At 55.5% G+C, this 17,000-nt stretch overlaps 9 protein-coding genes across 9 annotated transcripts; 6 read left to right on the plus strand and 3 right to left on the minus strand.

Annotated features, from left to right (window-relative positions):
• The first annotated feature begins 128 nt into the window (after positions 1-128).
• On the plus strand, positions 129-1,468 carry L226DRAFT_535503 (20S proteasome subunit). Its single transcript, XM_067680917.1, has 7 exons — positions 129-168; positions 221-264; positions 323-417; positions 482-563; positions 628-783; positions 879-1,096; positions 1,166-1,468. Exons 1-7 carry the CDS (start codon positions 146-148, stop codon positions 1,337-1,339), a joined length of 792 nt encoding a protein of 263 aa, XP_067535204.1. The 5' UTR covers positions 129-145; the 3' UTR covers positions 1,340-1,468.
• A 236-nt stretch (positions 1,469-1,704) lies between these two features.
• L226DRAFT_487463 (uncharacterized protein) lies at positions 1,705-2,423 on the plus strand. Its single transcript, XM_067677199.1, has 2 exons — positions 1,705-1,754; positions 1,812-2,423. The coding sequence occupies exons 1-2, from the start codon at positions 1,710-1,712 to the stop codon at positions 2,283-2,285; spliced, it is 519 nt and encodes a 172-aa protein (XP_067535205.1). The 5' UTR covers positions 1,705-1,709; the 3' UTR covers positions 2,286-2,423.
• On the minus strand, positions 2,370-5,269 carry L226DRAFT_79570 (alpha/beta-hydrolase). Its single transcript, XM_067687249.1, has 6 exons — positions 5,060-5,269; positions 3,967-4,998; positions 3,374-3,914; positions 3,263-3,318; positions 2,875-3,207; positions 2,370-2,814 (listed from the first exon to the last, which is right to left on the minus strand). The coding sequence occupies exons 1-6, from the start codon at positions 5,159-5,161 to the stop codon at positions 2,545-2,547; spliced, it is 2,334 nt and encodes a 777-aa protein (XP_067535206.1). The 5' UTR covers positions 5,162-5,269; the 3' UTR covers positions 2,370-2,544.
• A 650-nt stretch (positions 5,270-5,919) lies between these two features.
• Positions 5,920-8,667, minus strand: L226DRAFT_509106 (translocation protein sec63). Its single transcript, XM_067678204.1, has 9 exons — positions 8,429-8,667; positions 8,272-8,377; positions 8,098-8,212; positions 7,994-8,046; positions 7,848-7,934; positions 7,627-7,798; positions 7,228-7,570; positions 6,632-7,176; positions 5,920-6,579 (listed from the first exon to the last, which is right to left on the minus strand). The coding sequence occupies exons 1-9, from the start codon at positions 8,535-8,537 to the stop codon at positions 6,136-6,138; spliced, it is 1,974 nt and encodes a 657-aa protein (XP_067535207.1). The 5' UTR covers positions 8,538-8,667; the 3' UTR covers positions 5,920-6,135.
• A 120-nt stretch (positions 8,668-8,787) lies between these two features.
• On the plus strand, positions 8,788-9,682 carry L226DRAFT_560766 (uncharacterized protein). Its single transcript, XM_067683385.1, has 2 exons — positions 8,788-8,919; positions 8,978-9,682. The coding sequence occupies exons 1-2, from the start codon at positions 8,853-8,855 to the stop codon at positions 9,622-9,624; spliced, it is 714 nt and encodes a 237-aa protein (XP_067535208.1). The 5' UTR covers positions 8,788-8,852; the 3' UTR covers positions 9,625-9,682.
• Positions 9,683-9,858: 176 nt separating this feature from the next.
• On the plus strand, positions 9,859-10,677 carry L226DRAFT_535507 (uncharacterized protein). Its single transcript, XM_067680918.1, has 7 exons — positions 9,859-9,922; positions 9,982-10,019; positions 10,079-10,094; positions 10,155-10,172; positions 10,233-10,250; positions 10,299-10,411; positions 10,468-10,677. Exons 2-6 carry the CDS (start codon positions 10,012-10,014, stop codon positions 10,404-10,406), a joined length of 168 nt encoding a protein of 55 aa, XP_067535209.1. The 5' UTR covers positions 9,859-9,922; positions 9,982-10,011; the 3' UTR covers positions 10,407-10,411; positions 10,468-10,677.
• Positions 10,678-10,801: 124 nt separating this feature from the next.
• On the plus strand, positions 10,802-12,689 carry L226DRAFT_571505 (uncharacterized protein; the record flags this gene model as incomplete). Its single annotated transcript, XM_067684562.1, has 2 exons — positions 10,802-11,176; positions 11,235-12,689. 2 exons carry the CDS (start codon positions 10,802-10,804, stop codon positions 12,687-12,689), a joined length of 1,830 nt encoding a protein of 609 aa, XP_067535210.1.
• Positions 12,690-12,835: 146 nt separating this feature from the next.
• On the minus strand, positions 12,836-14,731 carry L226DRAFT_571506 (uncharacterized protein; the record flags this gene model as incomplete). Its single annotated transcript, XM_067684563.1, has 5 exons — positions 12,836-13,072; positions 13,131-13,950; positions 14,008-14,320; positions 14,382-14,434; positions 14,508-14,731. 5 exons carry the CDS (start codon positions 14,729-14,731, stop codon positions 12,836-12,838), a joined length of 1,647 nt encoding a protein of 548 aa, XP_067535211.1.
• A 573-nt stretch (positions 14,732-15,304) lies between these two features.
• On the plus strand, positions 15,305-16,986 carry L226DRAFT_535509 (NAD(P)-binding protein). The gene is made up of 3 exons (XM_067680919.1): positions 15,305-15,892; positions 15,951-16,474; positions 16,529-16,986. The coding sequence occupies exons 1-3, from the start codon at positions 15,692-15,694 to the stop codon at positions 16,839-16,841; spliced, it is 1,038 nt and encodes a 345-aa protein (XP_067535212.1). The 5' UTR covers positions 15,305-15,691; the 3' UTR covers positions 16,842-16,986.
• Positions 16,987-17,000: the final 14 nt, after the last annotated feature.

Genomic DNA, 17,000 nt, shown 5'->3' on the forward strand with positions numbered 1-17,000 from the left:
CTGCGTCAACTATTGCCGGAAAATGACTGCATGTGTTGGTCACGTGAGCCTGTAGGCCCTAACCCCATGCTAGGAGTTGAGATACACGCGTCGACTTGCGCGTCCAGCCCGCGCTTCGGTACGCGCATCCTTTCCATCGCCCACCATGTCCAGGACTTCTTACGACAGGTCTATTTCACAACTTGGTTCTCTATCTCGTGCTCTGACACAAGAATAACAGATACCTCACGGTCTTTTCTCCCGAGGGACGCTTGTACCAAGTAGGTGAGTGTCGGCAGAACTTAGAGCCCATGGGATTCCTCTGACTGCAATGTTGTTGCAGAGTACGCGTTCAAAGCCATCTCTGGCTCGGGACACACTGCTATCGCTGTTCGAGGGAAGGACACCGCGGTTGTCATCACGCAGAAGAAGGTCCCGGTGAGTGCTCCATGTCTGTGGCGCCATCCAATCCAGATTCCTCAAGCAATATTGCCGAGCTTAGGACAAGCTCCTCGATGCTGCCAGTGTTACCCACCTCTTCAGTATTACCCCTACAATCGGATGTGTCATGACAGGCTTGCTCGGTACGCACACCTCGTCAATGTTCTCCCCGTGTTGCTCTGACAATGCCCGCACTTCCTGCAATAGCTGATGCGAGATCACAAGTCATGCGTGCACGCTCAGAGGCAGCTGATTTCCGTTACAAGTACGGTTACGAGATTACACCAGATGCTCTGGCCAGACGGATGGCGAACATCAACCAGGTCTACACCCAACGCGCCGCCATGCGACCTCTTGGAATCGGTGCGTATCATCCGTACCATGTACTTCCCTTCGTTCTCGTCTCTCTTCCCATGCTCCCCAGTAGTCACGGTGTTTCTGATGACGACTACCTCCAGCTATGATCCTCATCGGCACCGACCCCGAGTTCGGCCCACAATGCTTCAAGCTCGACCCGGCGGGTTACTTCGTTGGCTTCCACGCAACAGCAGCAGGTCAGAAGCAACAAGAGGCGATGAACCACCTAGAGAAGAAGTGGAAGAAGCTTGATGCAGGACGGGGTGCCGACGATGCTGTACGTGCCGGCAAGACACTCTCGCGCGCAGAGGTCATCGAGGTTGGTCCCACCAATCCATCTTCCTTTGTTGCAAGCCTTTTGGCAGTCATTAATGACACAACATGGTAGATGGCGATCGAAGCTATCTCCACAGTACACGCCACCGACTTCAAGGCCGACGAGGTCGAGATTGGTATTGTCTCGGAGGGCGAAGAGGAGGACCCAAGGACGAAGGGACAGTGGAGAGTCATGGATACGGCGGAGATCGAGCAGCACCTCTTGGCGTATGCGGAGAAAGACTGATCATGTGTATTGCTATGGACTTTCGTGGCCGAGGAATTTGTACGCTTTACATCAATCCCCGCTTGTGAGATCTTTGAGAGGGGAAACAATGTGCAGGAGGACCTGGACCTCGTATTCTTCAGCAGAGATCTAACCTCAATGTTTCCAGATGCTACTAACCATCGTGGTGATGACATCGTCTGACTAATCGACGAAGTACTGTATGTGTGTACTCTCTGCATCGATCGATTCGATCAAGCACGTCCTCCACCCGCTTTACCGTGACTGCTCTGCCAGGTCCACAGACTACCTTCGGTCGGTCTGAAATTCCTTGCGCAATCGGTCCCTTTCTAACAACGACGGAGTAGTTCAAGCATACACGGATATCGTGATGAGCCAAACAGAATACGTGCAGATCCGCTCTCCGCCAGCCACCGTAAGCATAACCTGTACTCTACTGTTCACCATACCCACGCACGGTCATCTGAGCTAGCTCGAGGCCATCGCCGCCGAAGAGCAACGCTGCATCTTCCCGCACTTCACCGCGGACACCGCTTGGGAGCTGGGAACGCGCCTCCGCGCCCGGCTCCAAAAAGCCTCCTCCAAGCCCGCCGTCGTGAACATCACGCTCGCGGCGCATGCGCAGCTCCTCTTCCACTGCACGACTGCGCGCGGGACGACGCCGGACAACGACACTTGGGTCGCTCGCAAGCGCGCAGCGGTTCTGCGCTGGGGCACAAGCACCTGGTTCCTGCGCAACAAGTTCGCGGGGAACGAGGACGCGTTCGCCGCCAAGTTCATGCTCGGGGACCGTGCGGGCGAATATGCGATACATGGCGGGGGCTTCCCTGTGCGTGTGAAGGATGTGGAGGGCATTGTGGGCGTGATCGTGGTCAGTGGGTTGACGATGCAGGAGGATCATGAGGTTATCGTGGAGGTTATTGAGGAGTACCTTGCGTCGCTCTAGGAGAGGATGAAGTCGGGGTGCCAGCGATCTCAAGCAGCAGTGTGTATATCAGAGAAACTGTATGCTAGGAACAGATGGAAATGTAAGCGTATGCGGAATGCAATGCAAGGCGTCGTGTGTTGAGAATACTGCAAGGACACTAGGTATCGATATCGTGTGGAATACATGGTGAACGTGTATCGGTGATGCGGAGGTATCGTACAAGCCATTAAGGTATGCTACAACGGCGCCGTGAAGGACATGACATATGGTCTATCGTCTATAGTAACTCGTGCAAAACCCGATCATACTGATGCGGGAGGTGGGAGCTCAGCATATCCCGAGCAAAGATGATCTGTCCGAATACCTGCTTGACGTCTACGACCTCGAAAAGCCGCACCTTCTCTTTGGGAGATGTCCGGCCGGAGCCTGCTCCGAGCCGGTGTAAGCGGTGGAGGTCGCCGTCGCGTAGAGCCCACAGGACCCTGCCGGGAGGGAAGAGGTCAGCCATCTGCATATTAGCTTCAAGCGTCTTGCGGACGGCGAGGAACTAGAGAGGGATGATATTAGACGGAGGCTCGTACATCATGCGAGTGGTGGAAGGACTTACCCATTCCTCGTCGCCTTCTTCTCCCCTTCCCATCTTGTGCTTGAGTGCTTTCTTCGTCACGCTGGAATACCCCTCCTCCTTGTCGCCGTCCCTGTGCTCTGCGGCACAAAGCCAGGCTGCCCCTCGTGTCAAGTCGCGGACGCTCCCTAACGAGAGTCGCGAGACGATATCATGCCCATAAACGAAGGACACAATCAACCCAGAGGCGGCTGCCTTGGCACTGAGCCTTGGTGAGACGACACAAGGTGGAGCGAAGCAATATGCAGAGACCCTCCTGTTCAAGGGAAGTCCGGAGGCACGGTGTGTGAGCCGGGTCTCTGGAGAGGCCCACATCTGTGGAGGTCCTCCAAGTCAGTACAGAGATGTAGCGTCGTCCACAAAGACTCACCAATGCAAGAAGAGCCGCGACGCCTGCGCCGAGACTGTGACCGCACATAACGAGTGCTGTGAGGTGGTGTGTCAGATAGCATATGTCCGTAGAAATACAGTAGAAACTCACAGTAGCCTTTGTTTCGCTTCAGTGCATCTCGGACAGCGACATGCACAGGCTTGCCCGGACCACCCATGGCGCGCGTCATCTTCAACATCCCGCCATGCACGATGTATGCGCCCTCTTCTCCGCTTTCTGACACCAATCGCGAGCGCGGGAACGGCGACGATGACCGTGACTTCTCGGTATTCTTGCGCGAGCGGGGGAAGGGCACGGATAGGTCCATCGGAAACGGGAAGGAGCCAGGGATGTTCTCCAGCTCTTCGTCGATCTCGTCGTAACTGGGCTCACGCGCATGCCGTGTCTCTTTGTCTTTGTCTTCTTCCGGCTGGGCTGATGAATGGGAGGTAGAGGATGCGCGTCGAGTGTGGTCTACAGAGGGAAGGATAAAAGGTGCTGGGTCGCAGGTGAGATCCACGGCGAGCTCGTTTAAGCTCATCGTTCCCCGTATGACGAGGACAACCTCGCGCCGGACATGGTCTGTTAACACCCAGAAGCGAGGTATGTGGTCCTCGGAGCTGACTTGCGCGGTTGGCGGCGGATGGGGTGCCTAATACGACATGAGCAGGTTATTGACATTACAATAGATAGTCGCAACATACCTGACTCTCGGAAGAGGCGCTTGGCCCGGATGACGACGATTGCGTCTGAGCCCAGTTGAGGAAGATGTCATGATCGTGCTTGCCCATCAACACATTCCACCAGGAGTACGAAGATGCGCCGGGCATGTTCGGGTCAGTCGACTTTGAGGATCCATCTTCTCCAGCGGCCTCCTTCTCCGACGCATCGATGGCGTCTGCAATCTTTGTCTGTTCCTTTTGCTCTTTCTCCCATGGTGTGAGTGAGACTCCGAAAAACAACAAACTTGGGCCGCCGTAACCGGCCAGCACCAGTTTGGACAGTCTGCGCAGAGTCTGCTTCAGATCCTCCATGGGGAGGGTGGTTGGATGGCGCCGACTGGAAGAGAGGTGCGGCGGGCCGACGGAGAGGTGTGATGGACCGGCGGATGATTGTGCTGCAGCTGCATGAGTCGCGGGGCTTTGGCCGGCAGGCCACGATCCTGGGAGTATCTCGTTTATCTCAGCAGTGACAATCTGCCCGGAATGACGAGAGTACATGGTGTCCCCTGTTATCGTAACACGAGAGTCCACACGTTTCCTGCGCGCGAAAGTGCTGGCGTCGTCATGAACGGGGACCTCCCTCATGAACTTGAACCAACGCTTCTCCTGCCACTCGCTCGTGACGCCTTGGAGCGCGGCAAAGCCGGCAAGTGCCCGGAATACTTCAACGACGCCGTATCGTTCCTCCGGCAGCGCGTGGCTCTCAGCTGGCTCGTTCCACTCACGCCTCACCAGACTGACGAAGCTGGCGAGGGAGAAGCTGGCCTCGTCGCTACCCGGGAAGATAGTCGTGAGGATGGACAAAGAAGAATGTGCGGCGGTGAGAGACGTCGATGTGATGGATTCTCCAAGAAGGAGCGGTGCAAGGGCAAGGAACTCGACGGCAGAGATAGCGGAAGAGACGGCTCCGCCGAAGAGCTCACCAGCTCGGGCATTGCCCCCGAACAGAGCATAGTCAATGACGCTGCCTGTGAGCCCTGCAGTTGTCGAGGCGATACCGCGTGTGATAGAGAACTACACAAGAAAAGAAAGATCAATCAGTTGGTCAACTCAGTCGGAGTAGCTAGACACGAACCCCGAGCTTAGTACAGGCTTTTGCAGTAGAGAAACCTACGGAGGTGGCCGTGGAGGCAAGGTCAAGGCTGAAGCGACCATATTTGTCCCAGTTGGATAGCATATAACAAGTAGAAGGTCTGCTCTAACAGAGGGCAATCTAATGCGTCTAAAAGCAGAGGAAAGACGAGATGGTCGTGGTTTGCGGCAAGGTGGACTCGGAGGCTGCGCGACACGGACGACGTCAATCACAAGCACAAGCACCACAGCCACCACGTGGCTCACCCCGATCTTCGTGGGAAGAAGGGAGACCTCCGTTCGAGGCTGTCTCAGCCCCGTCCAGAACGCTATAATCTGACTTAGACTGTAAGCCTGCAAACTAGTCTCGTTATCAGACGTTCCAGTACTTAGCGACTTCGGACCGTCCCAGAACATTTTTTGCGAAGAGACTTTGGGGAAGGGTGGGCACGTCATGCACACATATCACGGAGGCTAAGCTTGCTCGTGTAGAACACTTCTTCCCACCCAATGACAAATGCATCTTCCTGGACTAAGATGTACAACAGGGACAAACCACGCATCACTAGCTACACGCCATTGGGATCGACAATTCAAGGTGGTCCACGCAGGATTCGGGCCGTGGATCGGGTGATGTATGTGAGGAGAGACGCGTGCTTGTGCCAACTTCCGATGGCATAGGGGCAGTATCTGCTGGTGCCGCGCAGAAGGACAAATCGGAGAGGGTGGGGTCTGTGACACCCTTATTGAATCTTCGCAGGTTAATCAGGGATCGCCAGATCATGATTGCTGTGAGTCTGCAGTGTTCAGTGTCAGGTCGATCCCCCATCGCCACAGAGGACAATGTTCGGATGGATATAATTGGCATCCAAGACATTACGATTAGGTATCACACGCACACACGAGTTGTCCCACGACTTCCGTGCTCCCCCGTCATACAAACGACGAGGCCGCAGGTGAGTTTAGTCCAAGCTATGAGGCCAACCAATGTCAGGCTTCCAAAACAGTGTGCGTCGACGCTGGAATAGAACTGCACGCAGTAATAACTTAATTCCAAAATGCACAGTGGAACGCACTCGATTAATCGCTGTCGCTGTCGCTACTACTGTCGCCCTTATCCTCCTCCTCCTCATCCGTGCTGCTCTCGTCATCGCTCTCCTCCTCCGTCCGCTTCTTGACCGCGCCTCCACGCATGAGCGCCATCTGACCTGCAAGCGAGTCCTCCTCAGGGTCCGATATGTCGTCCTCCGCGGTCGTGTCCTCCGACGCGAGTACTGACGGGTCGTCAATCTTCAAGATGATATCACGCGAGGCCTCGTCGCCAACGAAAGTGTCGCTGACAACGAAGACCTTCCACGTGAAGAGTCCAACGTTCTGCGGCGCCTGGAATTGGATCTTGTATGAGCGGTAGTCGATGCCGGACTGAGGGCCGGCGACGGGCACGTCTGTGATCTTCATCGGGGGGACGACGACCTTGTTTGACTTGACATCGGCAAGAACGATCCACCATGAAGGTTTGCGGTTCTGTGATGCAAGCTCAGCATATGAGTGTAAGCAATACCCCGGAAATACGCACCGCTGGCCAGTATGGTGCATGTGCGTATCCACTGATATAGTCAGTCTTCGGCATATCCTCCATCTCCTTCTTACTGAGCAAGAATTCGTTGTCGCGCTTCTCGCTCTCCTTCGTTTGCTTGGGAATGGGAACGGGATGGCCTTCCTTCGACAGCGGTACCACCCGCAGCTTGACGAGGAGGTGCACGAACGAGCTGGGTGTAACGAAGCGCTCGCCAATGACCTTGAACGATGCGTCGACAATCTCGGTTTGACCGAGACGTTCCAGGGCCTTCTCGGCATCGGGGAGGGCGGAAGACTCCGACTTTGACAGCGAGGAGATGGCAGCCTCGAAAGATTCCGAGCTAGACAGCAAAGGTGCTTCTGAGAGGTCGATGCCAGGTAGCTGGGCAGCTTTGAGCTCTGTCTGTCCGGGCAGGAGGGCTTGCGTGAGGTAGGCATGCAGACGCATGGCAGAGATGGTGGGGAGCAGCCAATTGCGTGACATGGTGATGTTCAGCATGGAGTTGAGCAGCACAGGAGCCTGCAACAGTATCTCCGTTTGCTCTGGAATCTGATTCAGTAACCAGCACGAAAGAGCAGTTCACACTTACGCACCCTTTTGAAGCGTGGAGTCGGCAAGGGGCAAACGCAACAAGTGGGCATACAGTAGGATGAAAGCCCTCCTACGGCTCTCGTGTTTTCCAGGCCGAGCATGCGCAAGCTTGACAAGCTCGTCCCATTTGCCATCTAGCTTCTCTTTGATTCGTTTCTCCAGCTGCTCCAACTCGGCCGCAGACTTGCCGACCTTGGACGGGTGTTCCCATTCGAAGGCCTTACCAAGAGACGTTGTGACATCGTCCATACCAGACTCCTCGGTCAAGCTCTTGAAGAACGCAGCAGCACTCTGAACGTGAACACCATCCTTCGTCTTCTCCCTGTTGCCAAACCACCAACGGCCCTGGAAAATATAACATGAACACATTTCATACCTTACAGGACCACATGCCCACTTACCACAAGTGCGGGGAGCGCACCGCCAAAGAGCAGGCCATATGCACCGAGGACCCAGATATTATTGCTGCTCTCAACAATCCACTTGGGCAATGCGATGCCCATCGAGACCTCCTGACGACCATCCGGGTGACCGAACATCTCCCAGTTCTTGCGGATGGTTTCGTCGGTCAATCTAATGACACCATCAGTAAGTACCGAGTACGGTGAATAAAACTACGCACGATTTATATGCCTTCGTAATCTCAACAAAGCGCGCCTCTACGGCATCCATAGTCTCGTTGATGGCCAGTTTGACCTTGTCTGGGTGGCTACGAGGAGATGAGAATGAGGGGGTCGGCAGGACCGAAGAAGGGAGGTATATGCGCACAATTTACGGGACAGTTTCTTGTAATGCGACTTGATCTCTTTCGTAGTCATGCTCTACCCGACTAGCATAAGGGCCCGGCTGCGCGCAATGATAAGACAACTCACTGTGCTGATACCCAGGATTTCGAAGGGATCATAGATTTTGTTGACGTTCTCAGTCTTTGAGATCTTGTACGCGAAGAAGGCAGCAATTGACCAGCCGACCAGCAGGATGAGAGTCCTGGTGCGTCCATCTTGCATTAAAGGCAAATTCCTTATGTCAATATGCATACCACACACCTCCGTCGTAATTTAGGCGTCAAGAGCGAACCTCGCTCGCGTTTGCGTGTCCGTTCCCGTTGCGCACTGCACTGCTGGCACTGGCAGCCAGAAAGCCTAGGTGGCTCTATGTCACCCAATCAGCACTGATTCCAAAATACAAGACGTCCGGGCGTACTGCTAGCTGATATGGCTACCAGCGTGTAAGGTACGAGGAAGATGAGCAAGAACGTGAGGACGAAGTATGCGGCCATATTGCCGGCTTCGTCATAGTTGTAGTTGGCCATTCTGGCCGCTGGAGCCTAGTAGGATATCGTGCAAGTCGCCGGCAAGCTAGAGTACAACGAGGACAAGCCCGAGAGAGATGAAGGGGAGAAGAAAGGAGTGACGAGACAGACACGTCGCCGTAGAAGGCTTTGAAGAGGACGTGTCCACAGTCCGCTGGCGCTGTGCTTCGCGCTGCGCACGTGAGCAATTACATCGGCGCTTACCCGCTTTCGCTTCGGGCCCAAGTACTATAGTAGGGTTGGATCCGCGAGTTCGTCCAGAGCCCCTACGACGACCTGTCCGCCTCCTGCATTCCCCGTCTCACAGTGTGGGAGATGCTGCATCCAATACATCACCTGTCTGCTTCTGACTTCGTGAGGTGTTGGCTGGAGATAGTTCACAGTATGTCCCACCTTTGACTCGTTCTGACCGTCAGCGATATACTCATGAGCTGTATCAGTACACCGACTACTTTGGAAAGAGGGTATCTATCACCTCGACCCTAGTCTTGGGAACATGATGGTGCGGATGGTCAACGGGACGTATCGCGGCGTCCTAAATAATTGGGACCTGGCCACCGTTCGCAGAAAGTCCAAGCATGACGGGTTGGAGTGCATAGGCACGCGCGTCTTCATGGCGATCGAACTTCTAGTACCCGGGGCTTTCAAAGGTCCCGAGAAGCGGCGCTATCGTCACGACCTGGAGGTGTTCGTGTGGATCCTCGTGGGGGTCTTACTTACATACGACAGGGACAACGTGGCCCACAAGGTCAGGACGACCTCCAGGTGGATCTCACCATCTGAAGTCGTAGATGCGAAGCAACTCTTCCTCTTAGGCATCGATCGCTCTAATGCCCAGCCGCAGGAGAAGTGGGAGGGTCACTGGGGGCTTGTGAAGTTGATGCGCGTCGTGTTCAGGGACCTAGTGGTCACACCGATGATTGAACTCGCCGACGGCAATACTGTACCACCAGAGCCCTCGGACGAGGATGTGTATGCCGCATTCTGGGACAAGATCGACAAGCACTATATGTCGCTAGGTGACGAAGGTCTCCAGGAGCTTCTCGCTATACGAAAATACCTCTGTCTTCCGCCTCCTGTATTGTAGAACTGATGTTGTACTTGACTCGAACATTATGGAAAGACTTCGTAGTTGCGCTCACAGGCTAGCTTGATGCGATGGACACATTCTCCGAGCACTCGTCAGTTCAGGAAAAACTCCAGTACTAAATCATACAGGCCTCCAAGTCGGAGGGTGCCAAAAGCATGGGTTATGCCGTGAGGAGCTCGCTGGGCCAGATCAGATCGCGATCGGGTCATGTTTACGGAACACCCGATTCAACTCGAAGCTCAAGTTATCTGTGATCTGCTTTGACCGAGTTGCTTGAACGCCCAATAAATTGGAGGTGAGCCTGTCATATCCAATATGTATATACTTGACGGATCCTAAGTAAGTATTCCCTAGGTGCCGGCGGTTCCCAGTACTAGCAAGATCATGAATCGGTGAGTTCGAAGCTGTTGCATCAAGCGACCTCATGGAAATCGCAACTCCTCTTCACCAGCGGGCCCATTATCTTGGTGTGTCCCATAACTTGTAGCCTAAGGTACATACTTCGCGTGACTTACTTGTGCATCCAGACCATTGACGAAGCGGAGGTACGTTGATGCGAGAGCTATAACTTGAATGGACGACGGCTGCTCATGGGATCGCTGCAGTATCTTCTGGATCAGCTGGTAAGACCGTGCATTGGCTATGAGTAGTAGTCCTAACGCCTCTGTCAGCCTCCTCCCTCTGCAGATGACGACGAACTTGTGAAGAAGCTCCGCAAGAGGCTCCAAGATCTCTTGACTGAGTTGCGATCTGGAGCAGAAGGAACCGGCTCGAGATAGACTGGGTAGGTCGTACTCACCGCGTTACCAGTGGCGCTGATAATCTGACTTACTCTGACAGAATATAGCTGGCTGGTAGGAGACGATATTTAGTCACGCTATGATATTACGACAGCCCACCTGCCTGCACGCCCCCTAGGCCTCTCACGAATGGCACTCTTCTATATCGAAGCTAGCCGGACCACCAAAGATATGGTTATACAAGTGTGCATCTGCTATGTAGCATGTATGCGTTTGACAGGACCCACGTGCCGAATATGGTTTGTCACTGTGAAGGTCGCCAGCTCGCGAACTTCAGGCTTGCGTCGTCCTTCGTCCATCCATCCTCAAGCTCAAGCTCAAGCTTCAACGTGCAAAATACGAGACTCTCTGTCGCTCTGATCGACGTCGACACTATGACTTCGGGCCGCCTCACACCTCTCACATCCTGCGCGGACGGGCTCGGCATTCTTCCGTCCGCCGAGTCTCTGGACCACCGTAGTGTCTTATCTTTGGCTCTGACTGGCAGTACTTGCACTATCTCGTCCATCGCCGATCCGGATGGCACACGCGGACGCTCGCGAGCCAAGACCATGCGCACGAAAGAGATCGAGAAATCGCCCATCCCGCATAGGTTCCATCTCGTCCCCAGCGGCAGAAGACGCCCATATCAACCACCAAGCATCAGCCCGAAGCCTACGACGAAATGGAGGTGCAACGAGCGCGGCGAGGGGGCAGATACGGAGAGCGTGTACTCGGCCATTAGCCCGAGTTTGTACGAAATGGACGCGGTGAGTCTATATGTTGCGATCATGCAAGGCGCCGGAACCGTGCTAAGGTGCATTCAAGTCTCCCGAGCCGGCTCAGGATAGGGATGAGCTGCAGCGCAGCGTCATCGAGGATCTTGTCTCTGATGCTTTGCAGTCTCCCGTGTTCGAGTCCTACCGTCCCTCGCATATCGACCTCGACTGCGTACCGTCCCCACAGGCCTCTTCCTTCACACTCGTTAACGAACAGTCTAGCAAGTCCAAACGCTTCTCCTCAATGTACAAGTCAGCGCAAGAGACCTGTGAGCCCGATATCGTTGAATCCGGCGAGCAGATTCTCCACGCGCCGCTTCTACAGTTATTGGAGCCCAGTCTTTCCAGCGCAGACGTCTATGAAAACGACGACATGTGCGACTATGCAGAACACGACGACGACGACGCGCTTTGCTATCATGCGACCGATGAAGAATGTGTTCTTATGGACTCGCCCCGCATTCACGATTCCCTTCCGGATACTCGCGGCGAAGATTTGCATGAAGATGCTGTCCCGTCGTTCATGTCGCCTGAGGACGCCCGATCATCGTCAAGCAATCGTACTCTGCCAGACACGTCTCTCTCCTCCTACTCCGTGCACTCAGACAGGTCCGACATCTCAGTCCCTCGTCCACCTCCGAGCGATAGTATGAGGTCCATGATGAATCGTCGCGCAACAGAGATGAGCTTCGGATCCACCACGAACCTCCCGTCTCCTCGCGACCGCAGATTCGCCCTCCGCCGGCAAGCAATCTACGCAGAATATGGATTCCAGATCGCGTTTCCGGAGTCTGACTCGGAGTCTTCTCTGCGACAAGCCCCGCACAGCCCGAGCAAGCCGCACAAGAAGGGTCACGCCGTGGGCGGTCGTGCCGCCTCAGCCTCAGCCTACGTCTTCTCAGCTGGTGCTACTGGTATTCCGCGCTCGGCCTGGTCAACGTCTACCTCTGGAGCATCCCTCAAGTCTGTGGCTGATCTTGCAGACGCGTCTCCGTACCCAAGTCCGCTGCCTTCCATCGTTGGGTTGAATTTGGCACAGGCGAACGACAAGCTCGAGAGGTTCTCGGTGCAAGAGGATCTCCTGGCGTCGAGTCGGATTGCGTTCGCGAAAGATTCAGGATCAATGACGACGAGCACTCCTGCGCTAAGCCTGAAGAGCCGGTCTCTTCGCTCTCTTGCCCCAAACGCTTCTGGTCGAGCCGGTGGTATCTCCCCCTCACTCTTCTCCACTGTGGAGACTCCTGGGTCGACGAGCACATCTCTGCCTGTATCCGTCTCTCGTCCTCAAGAAGCGAAGCCGTGGACCCCTCTGCGCCTCATCAAGCGAGACTCGAGTGATCCGCTGGTGCTCTGTGTCCCTGTCGCCCCAAGAGGCCGCGCAGAGCGTTCCGCGATCTGGCAAGAGGACCCTGGGCATCACCCGATCGTGGAGGCACTCTTGGGCGAGGTTCGCAGGGCGATCGAGGAGTGGAAGGGCATCTGTGCTGTCGTGATATACTTCTGAATGTGTTCCCGGTGCTCTTGATGATCTCAATGTATGACTCTGACGTGTCCTCGATTTGTAAATATGGCCAAAATGTAGCAGTAGCATTCCTCGCTTCGACGTCGAAGTCTGTTTCTCGAATACGATCAGCTAGTGATGCGCGAACGTCAGTGCGATGCGACAAGCCTGTAGTCTCCCTTGAGAATATCATCCCAGCTGTACTCCTCCTCCATCGGTCCTTCAAACTCCTCATCGTCGGCAGCTATGGGGCCGCCAAACGACGCTCCAACAGCGCCATCCTCCGAGACGAGCTCTACAGCGAGCCTTTCGTCGTCGACACGAACAACGCGTGCGACGTGCGTCAGATACTCGGGCGTCATGGTCTCGAGGTTGATGCTGAGGCCCTGTAGCATCCTGATATGAGCCAAGAACAGAGGCTTCTGCGATAACGGGACTACGCACCTTCCAAACGATAGTAGCCCCAACCGGTACTTGAGCCTTGTCTGTGACCTTCCTCAGGGAGTCGTACATCGCAACAATCGTAGCGCGTTCACTCGCTCCCCCTGATGTCTGTCCAGTCGTGGGGATGTTCTGCGCCGGGGTGGGCTGACCTGCAGCTGCAGACTCGTCGTCGTACGGCAAACTGTCAGGGTACGGGTCCTCCACTTGCACGGACGATTCCTCGGGGTGCTGAGGTTTCTTCCTCTTCTTGTTCTTCCGCTTCGACGGCCACATGCCCTCCTCGACGTCGACGCTTGTGACGAACACATTCGAAGGAAGCTGGCCAAGATCCTGCTTCTCTGAGGGCGGGACCAGGCGCGGTTGTTGTGTCCGAGTCGGACTAGGAACCTGGAGAGTCGCTTCGACAATCATAGCATCCGCGTCGGCATCCACATGCCCCAATCCCGACCCAGCATCCCCACCTGTGAACGTGATCTTTGCAGGCACACCCCGCGACAGAGCGTCCTTGAAGCCGCGGCGTTTGTTCTTGTTCTGCATGGAGGCCATCAAGAACTGGGGCGGCTCGACTGGCTCGCCCAAGTCCTGGGCTCTTCCTTTTCCTTTGCCCTGTATATAGGGCGTCTCCGGTTCCAAGGGGGGAGAAGTGAGCTGTCTCGTCTCGAGAGGCTCGGTTGTTCGAGCTCGCGGTCCAAGAGGTATCTCGTTCACGCTGGTAGGCTCCGCGGTGGCGGTGAGACGCTCGTACATCTTCTTGCGCCGCCGGCGGAGGTTGCGACTGTGGGTCGAGGGTTTGCCAAGTCCTGGTGGAACAGCGGGAGTGCTATACGGAGGGAACCATTGGCTGAAGTGGAAGGGACGAAGTCCGAATATTACTTACGACTTCGACGCATCCGGCTGCGTCCTAGGCTTCGCACCCGCAGCACCATTGTGAACTTTCCGTTTTGATGGTTTGACAGAAGGCGCACCGGACGAAGAGGAGCTTGAAGACGAAGACGAAGAAGACGAATCTGAGTCTGAGTCCGAGTCGGAAGCACTGCTCTCGCTTGAATCTGAGCTAGACTCGGATGACGAGTCGGAAGATGACGAAGATGGGGAACGTCGTTTTGTCGACCGAGTGGTCCCGACTGGTGGCTTAGACAGGGCTCTCCCATCGTCTGCTTTGGAACGTTTCCTTGGTTGACTACTCATATCTGCGATGACGATAACCACGTAAACACGTGTAGATTCAAAAAGTATGAGACAAGAACGCACCTTGAGCGGGTGCTTTGCGCTTATGTTGAGTAGGAGCGGGGGTCTTCTTGACACTATGGGCGAGACATATGACTGCCATGAGGGCCTTCATTGGAGGGAAGGAGCACGAAGCAAAGTCGGACGCACACTATAAGATCTCCGTCCCGTACAACATCTATGGGGCTCGAGTCCAGGAGCTCGAAGTCGTCAAGGAGTAGAACGAGGTCTTCCGCGTCGATGGACGCATGCTTGAACGCGTGGAGGTCGGAACATAGTGATGTCTTCAGATCGTAGATGGTCGGAATGGCTTGAGCACTGAGCCAGGCCTTGACATGGGGCAGAGGCGCGACGCTCTCAACTTTTACGCGCATGACGCGCGGGACAACGGAGGCAAGTGCAAGTGCTGCGCTGAGTGGTGGTGGAGGCCGGGGGAAGGCAAGTCAGAAGCGCCCGATGTGTATTCGGCGCTTCACCGGTCCGAGGTCTTGCGACCGGACTCTTATGGCCTCAAGTACTCGCATGAACGTCAAGCTGTTCTCTTCATGAACGATGCAAGGCTGGCAATACTTTCAGATACTGGCTGCGCCGAATCCCGCGAGGAGAACCCCGATCGGACACCCAGCGGCCGTCCGCGGCTTCTGTGAGTAGTAGTACATGATATCTCACTGTCAGCATTGCGCAGCATGCGACATGAAGTCAAGGACGAACGGACCTTTACTAGGGCCGAAGTTCGGCGAATGTAGCAAGTTGGAGCTCCTGAAGTCCGAGAAGTGACTTGCCTGTTACCAGGAGGCAATTGTACTTGGGTACGAGGTCAACCGGTCATAATACCTCGGCCACTTCCAAGCATGACCGACCAAGCATGATCAATCGTTTACTGCACTGTCTCACCCGCAGAACTCAATAACTTTCTGGTCGGAAATTCTTCCTCAGCTGAAGAGTCTCCGCTCGGTAGTAGAGTCCGGCGTCTCGGCGACTAGACGAAGGGACCAACATTGGCAACAACTTCGGAGAGCACAGCTGCCTGCCGGCGACTCTACTTCCAGAGGTCCCGCCTGGACGTCCGGTCGGGTTATCGCACATCCGTACTGTATTCGTGAGTCATGTCTTGGTTTCCGCCCTTCGCCGCCATCGGTGCAGTGCAGGCAAGTTGAAGTCCTCCAGAAGCACAATGCGGAAAACACGAGAACCCGCAGCCGGGCCCGCTTCAGGCGATGGCTAGGTCAATCGGTATATAAGGGTACCGACGTTGACCCAGCAGACATTCAGCATCACATCACACCTCTCAGCATCTCCTCTTCCCATCCAATACCTCACTACACAACTACACAATGCCCGCAGTCGCTTCAGGGAAGGTCCTCGTCACCGGCGCAAACGGCTACGTCGCTGTCTGGGTCGTCAAATTCTACCTCGAGAGGGGCTTCTCCGTGCGCGGTACGGTGCGCTCCGAGAGCAAGGCGAAGTACCTCCGCCAGCTCTTCCAGTCGTACGGCGACAAATTCGAAATCGTAATTGTCAATGACATCACGAAGGTGCGTCTCCGTCGGCTTCTCCCTTCTCACCGGTGAGCTGACTGGCTTCTGTTCTCAGGAGGGTGCCTTCGACGGAGCCGTCAAGGGCGTCGACGTAATCGCGCACACCGCATCGCCCTTCCACGACCGCGCAGACGACCCGAACGAGATCATCGTCCCCGCCGTCCAAGGCACGCTCAGCGTCCTGAACTCCGCGCTCAAGCACGGCGGGCAGTCGGTGAAGCGCGTCGTGATCACCGCATCGTGCGCGTCCATCTTCGAGTTCGGCACCACCCCGAGAGTGTTCTCCGAGAAGGACTGGAACGAGCGCGCGATTCGGGAGGTGAGCGAGAAGGGCAAGGCCGCGGTGAACGGGGACAAGTACTGCGCGAGCAAGACGCTTGCCGAGCGTGCTGCGTGGGACTTCTGGAAAATGCACAAGAGTGAGGTCGCATGGGATGTTGCGGTGATGAACCCGCCGTACGTGTATGGTCCCGTCCTGCATGAGGTGGACAAGCCGGAGAACTTGAACGAGTCGCTCACGCTTTGGTGGAATGCCGTTGTCGCGGGGAAGCTCAGTAATGAGGAGCTTGTAACGTTCGGGTACGTGCTCTTGTGGTCAATGGCGGAGGTCTTCGCTAACGGCGCATTGTACAGATTTGGTTGGGTAGATGTCCGGGACCTTGCCACCGCCCACGTCCTCGCCACTACGACGCCCGAGGCCGGCGGCGAGCGCGTCATCATCAGCGCAGGTACATACAAATTCCAGGACTTCGTCAACGTCGCGCATCGCCTCTACCCCAAGCTCCCCTCCGGCAACACGTCGTACGACCCCGTGAAGGCTGTGCATTTGATTTCGTTCGACGCGAGCAAGGAGCACAAGCTCTTCGGCATCAAGTACCACACGATGGAGGAGATGACGAAGGACACACTGGAGGACTTCATCAAGCGTGGCTGGATCTCGGTGTGAGGCGGATAATGCACACTGCATGCCTTCAATTGGCTGGACTTGGAAGTTCAATCTACACGCCGTATAATTACTTGTATCATATCCACAACGACTATAGACGCATAGAATTCTGACGATTGCCTCGTTGGACCATCTGAACGCCCTACTTCAGGTGTTGAT

The sequence above is a fragment of the Lentinus tigrinus genome (genome assembly GCF_003813185.1).
Source record: "Lentinus tigrinus ALCF2SS1-7 unplaced genomic scaffold L226scaffold_13, whole genome shotgun sequence".
NCBI classification, from domain to species: domain Eukaryota; kingdom Fungi; phylum Basidiomycota; class Agaricomycetes; order Polyporales; family Polyporaceae; genus Lentinus; species Lentinus tigrinus.